A 14,571-nucleotide genomic window follows, 5' to 3' on the forward strand; every position below is an offset into this window, starting at 1 on the left:
TGTTCACAGATGAGGGGCTAGAAGTAGGATGGCAGTAGACAAATAGTAATAGGAATGGAAGTGTAGTAGCTATATAACTTTCAGAAGACTTTTGTGAGGTGCTGGCTAAACTGAAGGTGGACAAAGTGATGGAGCTGGATGGGATGCATCCAAGAGTACTGATGGAACTTAGGGAAGTTCTAATGTTTAACCTCTTCAATACTTAATGTGTCTAGAGTGGTCCTGGTGGACTAGAGGATGATGGATGTGGTTCTTCTCAAGAAAGGCAGAAGTAAGGAGGAGGTTGGGAACTACAGAATGGTTAGTTTGACCTCTGTGGTGAGTAAATTAATGGAAATGCTTCTAAAAACGATGACAGTGATTTTGTTTAATCCAATGGATTGAAGGACCTGAAGTTGAAGGGTTTTACTAGAGGCAGGTGTTGTCAGACAAATCTGATAAATTTCCTTGAATGGGTAACCAAAGAGTAGGATTGAGGGAGAGCGGTATCTGCGGTGTACTTAGATATTAGTAAAACCTTTAGCACAGTTTTGCATAAGTGACTGATAAACAGAGTGACCTTGGTATGGGCTCTACAGTAACTGAGTGGATTAGAAACTGGTTAAGAGTCAGGAGATAGAAGATGGTTCACTTTGATGAAAAGGATGTCACCAGTGGTATACTACAGGGAGCAGTCCTCAGTCTGCTCTTTATAACATTTTTGTGAGCGATATTATGGAAGGGCTTTCTGATAAGGTTTGTCTCTTTGCAAATGATACTCTGTAATAGGGTAGACACTCTGATGGTGTGGGTAGCATGATGAGGGATCTAGCAAAGCTTGAAGAATGGTGTAGAATTTGGCAGCTAAGATTTAATGCTAAAAAAATGCAGGGACATGCATTTGGGCTGGAAAAACCCGAGGGACCAGTACAGTTTAGGGGGTAAAGTACTTCTTGCATGAGAAGAGTGGGACTTGGGGTGAGCATATCTGATAATTTTAAGGTGGCCATACAGGTAGACAAAGCGACAGCAAAAGCCAGAAAAATGATTGGATGCATAGGGAGAGGAATGACCAGAAGGAAAAAGGAGCCTCTCTGTATTAGTCTCTGGTGAGGTTGTGGAGACTTCACCATCAAAAAGATGTACACAGGGTGGAGTCCGTCCAGAGGGCGGCTACTAAACAGTCAATGGTCTTCATCAAGAAATGTATGGGGATAGACAAAGATCTCTATATGTATACTTTGGAATAAAGGCAGAAGAGAGGAGATATAACAAGAGACATTTAAATACTTTGTGGCATAAATGAACAAGTGGCAAATCTCTTAATTGAAAGAAGCTCTGAAATGAGGGGAAACAGCATAAAAGTAAAAGGGGACAGACTTAGAGTAATCTAATAAAATACTTCTTTATAAAAAGTGATGGATCTGTGTAACGGTCTCCCAGTAGAGGTGGTGGAGACAAAGACTATTTGAATTCAAAAGAGCATGGGACAAGCATTTAGGATCTCTAAGGGAGAGGAAGGGATAATAGAAGGTATGGCTGGGCAGACTGGATAGGCTATATGCTCTTGGCAGATAAAGAGCATATAGCCTATCCAGTCTGCCCAGCCTATCCAGTCTCTTTCTGTACAATAGTAATAATAATAATAATAATAATAAAATAGAAAACAGTTTTACTTGGTTCAGGTTACATTTTACGCAGATACCTGGATAGATTCCTAAGCTTCTGGATGAAGCTTGAATTCTCCAGAGATACAAGACAAATCCTTTGTTGTGTTACGTGCCATGTATAATAATAATAATAACAATAACAACAATGGCCAGGTTTTCCTATAGCCTACTTTTCTGTGTGTATATTTTAATGTACCTATTTGAGCATGTTAAATGCTGTTTTACAAGCTCAAGTTACTCATAAAATTATCCTCTTAGCAGTTAGAATCTAAAAGGAGATTTTAGCTATAATAAGACACATCCGACTGGGGAGATGTCCAAGATTGGGTGTAAAGAATGAAACTGAGCACAAAAGCTTTTAGGCCCTCTCTTCTAAAATCGTTCAGGATTCAATGTTTGAGTACTGGAAAACGTAGTGCTGTCGTAAGGGGGCTTCAAGTAGGAATATTTTCTTGAAAAGATTCTTTCTAAGAGGAAGCCTATCCCAGGTCCGTAGCTCATTTGAGAGTCACCAAAAATTGTTTGTTGTGAAGTAGAGACAAGATATCCAGGAGAGGAGTGTATCCAGGGTGTCTAGCTCAAAAACACATTCTGCACCCAAGAGAGGGGCAGCAGTGACTTCTTCCAAGAGAAATCTCTGAGGAAAGCCACTGGAGAGAGAGAGAGTCAGAGGATTTTAAAGCAGAAGAAATTGTCAGTTTTGTTTTTTGCAGATACCACAATCTATTATGACAGCTTCAGCCATTATGAGCATTCTTAACAAACTAGGATGCGAGTCTGAGGAGTAGTCTAATGGCTAGTGCAGTGGACTATAAACCAAGGAACCCAGGTTTCAATACCACTTTAGCCGTTTTATTTTTTTTAAATAATAATTATTTATTTATCTAATTGTGAGCCTTCCATAAATAGAAAAATATCTACTGTACCTAACTATACAGGCCACCTGCAAGCCTAAAGGCCATAGAAGTGGTGTATATTCAGGTACGACAGGCATGTTGCTGTTCATGCAGGGCTCACAATTTAGAAAATAAAAGAGTTAACGTGGGATTCGAACCGGCGTCCCTTGGTTCACAACCCACTGCACTAAGTGGAGTGCAGGAGTGGCCTAGTGGTTAGGGTGGTGGACTTTGGTCCTGAGGAACTGAGTTTGATTCCCACTTCAGGCACAGGCAGCTCCTTGTGACTCTGGGCAAGTCACTTAACCCTCCATTGCCCCATGTAAGCCGCATTGAGCCTGCCATGAGTGGGAAAGTGCAGGGTACAAATGTAACAAAAATAAAATAGATACTATTGGAGATTCTACATGGAATGTTGCTACTATTGGAGATTCTACATGGAATGTTGCTATTCCACTAGCAACATTCCATGTAGAAGGCTGTGCAGGCTTCTGTTTCTGTGAGTCTGACGTCCTGCATGTATGTGCAGGATGTCAGACTCACAGAAGCAGAAGCCTGCGCGGCCACATTGGTGATCTGCAAGGGCTGACTTCTACATGGAATGTTGGAATAGCAACATTCCATGTAGAATGTCAAATAGTAGCAACAGTGGAGGAGTGGCTTAGTGGTTAGGGTGGTGGACTTTGGTCCTGGGGAACTGAGTTTGATTCCCACTTCAGGCACAGGCAGCTCCTTGTGACTCTGGACAAGTCACTTAACCCTCTATTGCCCCATGTAAGCTGCATTGAGCCTGCCATGAGTGGGGAAAGCGCAGGGTACAAATGTAACAAAAAAAAAAAAAGAGGCTGTCCCACTACTCTGCATGGAAGTCTGTCTGAGTGGCCATTTTCAAAATATGCTGCTATACAGACACCCATGTACCTTGTCCCCCCCCCCCCCCACCCCACATTCACAAGCTGGATGTTCCAGTTTGTAAAATGGATGTCCATGCTAGACGTTTCCAGCGTATGGACGTCCATCTCACTTATTTCCCAAGTATAAATCAGACCCAGAGAGGAGAGAGAAAGTGACCTGGAAACATTATGCTGGTTTATGTCTTCAAAAGGATAGCTAAGTGTTTATGTGTGCTACCTTGCTGTACTGTTTTATCTGTTCAATTTATTTCTTGCTCGCTGATTCAAGCTCCTGGCTTATTTCTGGATGCTAGCTACGTTAACCTGTATATGTTGTCTTTGTATTCAAACACTTGAGACAACAGCCCGACCTTGAGGATAGAAAGGCTAGACCTGCTTACTGCTTTATCGTATGTCCAAGGCCACAGCTTGGGAGTTGTACCCCTGAGGATACAGGAAAGAGTTTCTGAAGCTACAAAGCCTATTTCAAATTGGTCTAGCCAGAGTCTTGACAGATGGCTGAACTCTGTGCTTGAGCATAAAGCACAGCTCTTTAATAAGAGCCGGGCTTGATGTGTTGCTAAGGTTAGCTAGTCTGTATTTAAAGGCTAGGGAACTTTATTTTTTTCTGATTTTGTTTACCTCTGCTATATACTGACAAGAGACATGCCTCAAGGCTTGTACACTATCCACCTAGTCACAGAATAAGGGTACTAAATCAGAAGATTTAGCAGGTCTGAATGTTGAAATTAAATCACCTAGCTTCACAAATGTGTGGGTATTCAGGAGTGGGATTTGGTAGGGGAGGTTAAATGCCTACTGCTGATTTTTTAGCATTAGTTGTTGCATTAAAATGTCTAATATTAGGCACCCCAAAAGCAAATAAACATTTTATTTGGGATCCTGGACCCAGTCATCAGCTTCCTTTCTTCCCAAAATTTCCCAAAAGCAACAACCTCATGCAGAGTTGATTTCAAAAAATATAGCCTTCTGAGATCCCCAGGAAGGGAAGAAGTGGGGTTTTAGAAAGGTTTCCAAGACAAGACACTCATGCAAGTGTCCAAATATTTATTGAAGCAACAGCTAAAAAAACAAACAGATCCCCCCCTTCCTATCCCCTTTCCAATCTCCCTGACCATTTACCCACTCACCTCAGAATGCCCAAATGCTTCCTTTGCAAAGCCAATATCACTCATTCCTCCTATCAGCTTCTCATTCTGTTTCTCTGGTGGTGTCTAATATTAGAGAAAAAGCTGCATAGCAAGCTAGTAGGAGACAAGGCTAAGTCCTTCCATCGTCTTGGTGTTGGCATTTTTGGGAGGGTTTGGGGGAGGAGATGAAAATGGGTTAAAGAAGATTTTGTGTGAGAAAATAGTGAATAGGAATATCGCTGGTTTTGGGGGATAGACCTTAAATGGTCATTTTATAACAGGGTGCCTGGATTAAGAGGGCAGGTAATTGTCTACTTAGATGCTAGTTTATAAAGACAACTTCGCACCTATGTGGTTTTGCAAAATGCCTGCGTAAGTGGCATAAATAGCACCTTGAGTGCAGGTTCACACATGGAAAATGTGTAGATGAATGAATTTCATGAACTACCCACATACTTGTGAACTATGCCCATGCTCTGCCCAAACTCCATTCTTGTATACGTTGACTGGAAAAGTACATACCATCATCTCAACATACGGACCTTTACTTCAGTACAGTGTTTATAACAGGGCATTTACATGCAAAAATGACTTTATGAAATTATTGCCTTGTTTACTTTTCATGGATAAGACTTAGCCAGCAAGAACAGATTTCTGACTACTTTTAAGCTTCCATTATTTCCAAGCAGTTTGATTCTAGGCTGCCATATTTTGTTCACCTAGATTTAAGTTAATATTGAACAGCATTTTGGAAAGAACATTCAAATGGGAAATCAGATGACCAAGGTGGGAGATCTGAAGTTCCTCTATTACTTTAGAACAAGATCATCTGATGAAGATCCTCTTCTAAAATGAATGGAGAAAAGGACGTCTATGTGCAACAGGTATGTCTATTTTCGAAACAAAATATGGATGGAGAAACAGCAGAAGCAGGGGTGTCCCCTTCACAGCACGTGGACACCTATGTTGGGAAGTGGACGTATAGACATTCTTATAAGCCTTAGCTGTCACCCAACCCCTCCTCCCCACTAACAGTTTCTCATCCCCCTACCAACAATTCTAATCCCCCTTCTGACCCCTTCCCATGCTTTCTAATCCTCCCTGACTCTTCCCCATGTTTCTGATTCTTCTCCTTCCCCCATGACTTCCAGCTCCATTCCTAACCTGCAAACATAGTTTTACAAAAGGCAGAACTTGTCAGGCAAATCTGACTAATTTCTTAGACTGGATGATCAGAGAGTTGGATCGATGGAGAGTGCTAGATGTGGTGTGTTTAGATTTTAGTAAAACCACTGACACAGTTCCGCATAGACGACTAATAAATAGAGTGCCCTCGGTATGATCCCTAAAGTGACTGGGTTAGGAACTGGTTGAGTGAAAGAGGATAGAGGGTAGTGGTAAATGGAGCTCATTCTGAAGAAAAGGATGTTATCAGTGCTGTGCCACAAAGTTCAGTTTTTGGGCCAGTTATTTGTAAGCAATATTGCTGAAGGATGTCTGGTAAGGTTTGTCTCTTTGTGGATGATATTGAAACCTGCAATAAGGAAGACACGCCTGATGGTGTGGATAACATGAGGAAGGACATAGCAAAGCTAAAGGAATGGTCTGGAATTTGGCAGCTTAGATTTAATGCGAAAAAAATGCAGGGTCATTCATTTGGGCTGCAAAAACCCAAGGGAATGGTACAGTTTAGGGGGTGAAGAACTTTTGTGCATGAAAGAGAAGTGGGACTTGAGTGTGGTCGTATGTGATGATCTTAAGGTGGCCAAACAGGTAGAAAAGGCAACAGCAAAAGCTATGCTTGGAGAGGAATGTCCAGTAGGAAAAAGGTTGGTGATGATGCCCCTTTATAATACTCTGGTGAGATCACATTTATAATAATGTGAACAATTCTGGAGACTGCACCTTTAAAAATATATAAAAAGGATGGAATTGGTTCAGAGGGTGACTACTAAAATGGTCAATGGTCTTCATCATAAAGCATATAGGGGCAGAGTTAAAGATCTCAATATGTATACTTTGGAAGAAATATGGGAGAGAAAAATCAGTTCAAGAGAAGGAAGGGTCTTTCCATCAGATTTTTAAAAAAGTATTAGATTAGGGTCCAAAAGCAAAGATTTTGGCAGTTGGTTCCATAGAGTAAGGGCTAAGTAACTAAATGCCATATCCAGATAAGTAGGAATTATTAGGATAGGAATGGGAAATGAGACCAAGAGTACTATAATATGTCTATATTGCTCCATGTTGCAACCTCACCTGAGTGTTGCGTTCAGTTCTGGTCACCGTATCGCAAAATAGATATAGCAGATTTAGAAAAGGTTCAAAGAAGATCAACCAAAATGATAAAGGGGATGGAACTACTCTCATACAAGGAAAGGCTGAGGCGAGAGCTCTTCAGCTTGGAAAAAAGACAGCTGAGGGGAGATATGATTGAGGTCTACAAAATCCTGAGTAGTGTAGAAGAAGTAAATTGATATTTTACTCTTTCAAAAAGTACAAAGACTAAGGAACACTCAATGAAGTTATATGGAAATACTTTTAAAACAAACAGGAGAAAATATTTTTTCACTCAATGAATAGCTAAGTTCTGGAGCTCGTTGCCAGAGGATTTGGTAACAGCAGTTACTGTATCTGGGTTTGAAGAAGGTTTGGACAAGTTCCTGGAGGAAAAGTCCATAGTCTACTATTGAGACAGACGTGGGGATGCCACTGTTTGCCCTGGGATTGGAAGCATGGAATGTTGCTACTATTTGGGTTTCTGCCAGATATTTCTAACCTGGATTGGCCACTGTTGGAAACAGGATACTGGACTAGATGAACCATTGGTCTGACCCAGTATGGCTATTCTTATGTTCTTAAGATATGATAGAGACAATTAAATACCTATACAGCATAAATGCACAGGAGGAAAATCTCTTTCAATTGAAAGAAAGCCCTAGAACAAGGGGGGAATAGAATGAAGGTGAAAGGGGATAGACTCAGAAGTAAACTGAGAAAATACTTCTTCACAGAAAGGGTGGTGAATTCATTGGAACAGTCTCCCGGTTCACAGTCTCTGAACTCAATAGAACTTGGGATAAGTACATAGGATCTCGAACATAAGTATTGCCATACTGGGACAGACCAACAAGCCCAATATCCTATTTCCAACAGTGGCCAATCCAGGTTGCAAGTACCTGGCAAGAACCCAAAACAGTAAAATACATTTTATGCTGCTTATCCTAGAAACAAGCAGTGGATTTTCTCCAAGTCTCTAGATGGAGTGGATGCAGTGCATGCCCTGTGCGGTACATGCATGGCAGAGACTGGACACAATCCCTTTATGTACCATGTTTTGCACTTATTCTGTGTTATGTTTTGCAGTTTACACAGTTTACACAGGATAAGTGCAATTACTGACCCTTCTAACAATCTTTATGGACATGGATGTGCCTTCCCCTTCTATAAAGGGGAATGAATGTCCATATTTTTAACCCACCTAAGTTCTACCCAAAACACCCCAGACCATGCTCCATTGCCAGATGCATGTTCTTCAGTTTTAGAAAGTTTAGCTCAATGGGATCAGGTAGATGTTTAATACAAAAAAAGTTTTTTTTTTTTTTTATTCAAACCATAAACACTTCAGGCAAATATTAATGCTTTCAGGTTTACCCAACTATGGTGACCTCAGCGGTGCTCATTGCCCAAGATATATACATGGCTATGTAATTAGCACCAACATCTTCATCGGCACACCCAATTAATCAATTTTTACTATATATAATTTTTTCTCTCTTCTCTACTTATTTTACTTATCTTTTTTATGTCAGACCAAGGGGTTCAGCTGTCCGACATGCATGTTTTGCTCGGATGTGAGCTGTATCAAGGACATTTCCCTCAAATCTCCCTTAGCGCCAGCTCTGCTATTATTTGAAAGGGGGTGATCCCGATAAATAATAGCAGAGCTGGTGGTAAGGGAGATTTGAGGGGAATGTCCTTGATACAGCTCGCATCCGAGCAAAACATGCATGTCGGACAGCTAAACCCCTTGGTCTGACATAAAAAAGATAATGAGCACCGCTGAGGTCACCATAGTTGGGTAAACCTGAAAGCATTAATATTTGCCTGAAGTGTTTATGGTTTGAATAAAAATAAATTAAAAAAAAATCAAAAATTGTTTTGATTAAACATCTACCTGTTCCCATTGAGCTAAACTTTCTATTTGTTACATTTTGGGACCGGTGTTAAAATTTCAAGTAGATGAAAACTAGCCACTGACTGGTTATTGTCCTTCAGTTTTAGCATGTGGTCTCTTTTGCTCAGTTGACAACACCTTAACTAGTCTGTCACAAGCATAAATATTCTGCTTCAGATCTCCAAAGCAACGTTTTGTTCTAGGTTTTTCAATATTGTCAAATGGAAATTTGCTGGGGCAAAATGGAAGTTTAGCAAGTATCTTTCACTTCCGTGCTCAGTGAGTGTGTGTACACATTTCTGTCACTGTTTTTTTTTTTTTTCAAATTGAGGATGCTCTATTCAGTTCACCCACTATTTACCCCTGCAGTCCTTCGGGTCCTTCTCCACTCCTTAGTTCTTTCAGGACTTGACTACTGCAACGCCCTGCTTCAGGGCCTTCCACAAAAATACATTCAGTGCCTATAGACTGTTCAGAACACAGTTCCTCACCGGCGCTGCGTGACATTATCATATCACTCCTTCGTGAGGAGCTTTAGCTGTTGATCTCCTTTTGGATCTCCTATAAATTACAACTTTGAGTTCACAAAACCCCTACTTAATGCAATACCTTACACCTTATTGCCCTCTTTGGACTCTTCGCTCTTCTGAGGATAACCTGCTTCAGGTTCCCTCACTTCAAAATATGTGCCTCTCCTCCATAGGAAAGCAAATATTTAGAATCGTGGGTCCACAGCTCTGGAACACTGCTCCACTACCTGCTTTTAAAGTACAACTTAAGCCTTATTTATTTGCTGTAGCATTTGGCTCTACCCATACTTTGCTGATCGCTGATGCCATTGTTACTACCATACGATGCCTTCTTCTACATATATATAATTTATGAGGTGTTATCTTTTAGTGTCCTTTACTTTCTTCTTCCTGTTCCATATGGAGTTTTTGTCTATTCTTATTGCTTACTATAGACTTGAGATGTAAACCGCTCTGATGGTTTATCCCTAGAGCGAAATATCAAGATACTTAATAAATTTGAAACTTGAAAGCGCTATGTCTTTTTTTTTTTTTTAAATACTCTGCTTTCGCCCTGCCTAAATAGTAACTGTTATTGCCTACAATTCTGCTTTTAGGAAAGAGAAACCAGGGCAGAAAACTACCAAGTAAACATAGTAAACATAGTAGATGACGGTAGAAAAAGACCTGCACGGTCCATCCAGTCTGCCCAAGAAGATAAATTCATATGTGCTACTTTTTTATTTGTACTGTCCTCTTCAGTGCACAGACCGTATAAGTCTGGCCAGCCCTATCCCCGCCTCCCAACCACCAACCCCGCCTCCCAACCACCAGCTCTGGCACAGACCCTATAAGTCTGCCCAGCACTATCCCCGCCTCCCAACTATCAGTCCCGCCTTCCACCACCAGCTCTGTCACAGACCGTATAAGTTTCCCAGCACTATCCCCACCGCCCAACCACCGGCCCGGCACAGACCGTATAAGTCTGCCCAGCACTAGTCCCGCCTCCCAACCACCAGCCCCAGCACAGACCATATAAGTCTGCCCAGCACTAGCCCCACCTCCCAACCATATGAACAGTTCTTGTTTGAAAAAATGAATTGCAATGTACTGTCATATTGTTTAAACACGCCCTAATCCCCTTCACTTTCTAGAAATGCCTCTGCTCAAGTGTGCTAGGATTGTTACTGTCGATAAAAAAAGATATATATCTATATATCTACATATAGATATATAGATATATATATATATATAGACAACTACAGAATTTCTACTATGGATCTTTTTGTAATCCTAATAGCTATAAAATTAATTGTACTGGAAATAAAATCAGTTATTGTTTCATCCATTGTACTGTTACCTGACGCAGATTCCTGGTTACTTTCACATCATGCCAGGCATTGTCATTAAATTTTCCATTCACAGGTTCCACAAGTGCCTCAAAGGCCCCTGACCCCAAATTAATGACCAGGGAGACTGCTCCGTTTTTCAGCGCAAGATTGACGTAATCAGCAGATTTTCCCGTGTGAAGCATCAGTCCGTTCCTCTGAAGAGTTTTAAACGACAGCGTTATTTCATCACTGCTGCTCTGGATTGGGTTCTGGGACAAGTCATAGCAGAAATACTCTGACCCTTTGAAGGTTGCAATAAATTCTTCTTTTCCTGGAGGAAAAAAAAAAAAGAAAAGCAAGTGCATTGTTAAGTTAATGGTTCAATGTATCAAACTTCTTAAGATTAGTTGTGGTTATAGACAGAAGTGTTCCTGCCTGCCAAAAACAAATGTACTGAGCAGGGCCATCATATTTTGGATGTGTATCGTACGGCAGTATGCAGGATTAAAAAAAAAAAATCATCCAAAAAAAAACCAGTCAAGATGAGTAGCTGAAATTGACATTTTATGAAAATTAAATTCATTTCTAAGCATCACCAGAAGAGTATTTTTAAAGAAACAATCTCTTTGGTACCTCTAGGGCACCATTGAGGAACCATAAGCACAGATTGGAAGGTTCTCCTCTAGCAGCCACAAGAGATTTCAATGTGTTTGTTTTATTTAGTCCATTACATTTTGGCTTTTAAAAAAAAATTTTTTCAGCGAGTCGTTTGTATTCAAAAGTTCCATCACTGGAGGATATAATACCTGGCTTTCTTTCAGTGATTCTACAACAGATAAACAAAAAAAAGCCTCTTCCTTGGGAAGAATATTTATGCAGAATAAAAATAAAAAAGACAATTCAGTTTCCCATAGCACTTTTTTTGCATGCTGTACTGCAAAGCAACTGGATCATGAAATTCCCTGTGAAAATGAATGAGTGTTAAAAGGTTTTATGGTCAGTAAGAAAGTAATTTTAGAACAGAAAACGTATGTTGAGAGGTCAAAGAGGAACCTATTTTATGCCTATTCTGTTAAGACACGTGGAGGGGCATAATCAAACGCGAACGCCCAATTCCATGGGCGTCTATCTCCAAGAACGGGTACATGAAGGGGCGGGACAAACCGTATTTTCGAAAAAATGGGTGTCCATGTTTTTTTTCCGATAATACGGTTTGTGCCGGGCAAATGCATCGGATTTGTGCGGATTTGAGCTGGGCGGTATTGGTTTTCAGCGATAATGGAAACCGAAGGCGCCCCGCTCAAAAACAAACAAATCCAAGGCATTAGGTCGTGGGAGGGGCCAGGATTCGTAGTGCAGTGGTCCCCCTCACATGCCAGGACACCAACCGGGCACCCTAGGGAGCACTTGTAACAATTAAAAAAAAAAAAGTAAAATACCTCCCAAGTCCATAACTCCCTTCCCTTGGGTGCTGAGCCCCCCAAATCCCCCACAAAACCCACTGCCCACAACTCTACACCATTACCATAGCCCTTATGGCTGAAGGGGGGCACCTAGATGTGGGTACAGTGGGTTTTGAGGGCAGTTTGAATGGCTCCCATTTACTAGCACAAGTGTAACAGGTGGGGGGGAGGTGGGCCTGGGTCCACCTGGCTGAAGTTCACTGCACCCACTAACAACTGCTCCAGGGACCTGCATACTGCTGTGATGGCATTTGAGGCTGGCATACAGGCTGGAAAAAAAAGTTGTTAAAGTTGTTTTTTGTTTGGTGGTTTGTTAGTGACCACAGGGGGAGTCAGGGGTGGTCATCCCCAATTCCCTCCGGTGGTCATCTGGTCATTTAGGGCACTTTTGTGGGACTTGTTGGTGAAAAAAAAGGGTCCAAAAAAGTGACCCAAATTCGCGCTAAAAACGCCTTTCTTTTTTCGATTATCGGCTGAGGACGCCCATCTCTCCTCAGTCGATAAACACGCCCCAGTCCCGCCTTCACCACGCCTCCGACATGCCCCCATCAACTTTGGCCGTTTTTGCGATGGAGTGCAGTTGAAGACGCCCAAAATCGGCTTTTGATTATACTGATTTGGTCGCCCATTGGGAGAAAGACGCCCATCTCCCGATTTGGGTCAAAATATGGGTGTCTTTCTCTTTCGAAAATAAGGCGGATAGGGCCCTGTTTACTATGCCGCGCTGTAGGAGTGTAAACATTTTAGCACGTGCTAAAAAATGACGCGCGCTAACATTAGAAGCACCCATGATGCTCTATCATTAACGCGCACTAATTTGTAGCTCATGCTAAAAACGTTTTCGTGTCTACAGCGCGGCTTAGTAAACAGGGCCCATATTGAGGTGTATTTTCAAAGCACTTAGACTTACAACATTCTATAATTACTTATGGAACTTTGTAAGTCTAAGGGCCCTGTTTACTAAGCTGTGCTATAGGCGCTCTAACTTTTTAGTGCATGTGAGAAATTAGCACGCACATTAACACAAGCTAATTTTTAGCATGCACTAAAAAGTTAGCGTGTGTACAGCGCAGCTTAGTAAACAGGGCACTATGTGCTTTTATAATTAGCCCTGTGGCCACCTATGGGCCTGTATACTAAAGTGCAGTAATGTTTTGTAGTTACTGTATGTTAATTGCAAACAATTCATGCATGGTAACTGCAAAGCCTGTGTAACAACTGTTGGGAATATAGTCACCATCTGCTCTACAGTTACCACATCTGCAAATGGCACACAAAGTGCATCTGCACTATCAATCTTGCACAAAAAATAAGCACTCCCCCCCATGAGCATCCAAACCCCTGATCACCCTCCCTTGCACTGACCAGAAATGTCTTTAGTGGATTACTGGAGGAGGGGCAGTAGTAATCCCCACACACTTCTGTCCCAGCACTGTCCCAGGTTCAAAATGATGTTTCTGACCCCTAGTGGTAGTCTCACAGTACTACTGCTATGATCAAGAAGCTACCAAATAAAAGTGTACACTCTAGGTATCACTCCTGCTGCTTGGGTTTCTGAATGCTAGGTGCTATCTGGCAATGCATGGTACACCCATAGGCTACCCATTCAACACCCTTTTCCAGACCCCAGCTGTGCAAGGGTACCATGTGGTACCTATTGTTATATGTAACTCATGTTGCAAATGTTTACCGTGTTGTACTAAACAGGCTCCTATCTGCCTTTATAAAATTGTATCCATAAAGACTGCAGAAATTGTGGCTAAAATGAAGTTTTGGACACTCACATCTTCTTGGTAACAAGTGCAAATGTTCACATGTAAAATATGCACAAAGTACGCTGCCCACCCACAATCCACCCCTGAACATACCTACACCTCACAAGCATGCATTATTCTATGTGCCTGGAAGCATCAGTCCACAAAGCCATGCCCTGATACTCCCTGGATGCCACAGCAGGCTCCACCCTCCCAAATATGGAAATTTGACTCCTAGTGGTAGTCGCACAGAACTGCCAATAGAGGCCCCATTTTGGATGTGGTGCTGGACTGGACAGGCATTGCTCCTGCCCAAAGACCCCCGGAACCTCCTGGACCACCACTGATATCAAAGTAGCCCTTTGAGGGGGCAAGGGCTACTTATGAAGTGGGAGTGGGGGGCTTGACCTTGAGAGGGATGAGCGAGGCTTATGTTGGGGGTGGCTTAAGCTTGGGGGGGTGGCCAGAAGCTGAGGGAGACCCTGGTTTGGTGTCCCAGGAGCATTAGGATATGGTTTTGCAGCTTGATGCTCCTAGATGGTGAAATAACCCCAGAAAAAAAGCAGGGGTTATTTTACATGAGTTTTGGGCCCTAATGTAACTTGCTGTGTATCAACGCAAGTAGCATTAGGGTATTTACATAGTAATGAGATTCAAAACATGCACTTGTATGTTTTGCATCTTATTACTGCCTAAACCATAACAACTTAAATATTGTCATGGTATTTTATGTCAAGCAACATTAGGGCCT

General features: G+C 41.7%; 1 protein-coding gene across 1 annotated transcript in view; it reads right to left on the minus strand.

The window, feature by feature from the left end:
• Positions 1-14,571, minus strand: part of NRXN1 (neurexin 1) — a 2,115,739-nt gene that overhangs the window by 1,452,538 nt on the left and 648,630 nt on the right. Inside the window, exon 6 of the mRNA XM_030195841.1 lies at positions 10,633-10,934. Within this exon, the coding sequence (XP_030051701.1) occupies positions 10,633-10,934 (302 nt within the window). The remainder of the gene's footprint in view (positions 1-10,632; positions 10,935-14,571) is intronic.

This window comes from Microcaecilia unicolor, chromosome 3 (assembly GCF_901765095.1).
Source record: "Microcaecilia unicolor chromosome 3, aMicUni1.1, whole genome shotgun sequence".
Lineage (NCBI taxonomy): Eukaryota > Metazoa > Chordata > Amphibia > Gymnophiona > Siphonopidae > Microcaecilia > Microcaecilia unicolor.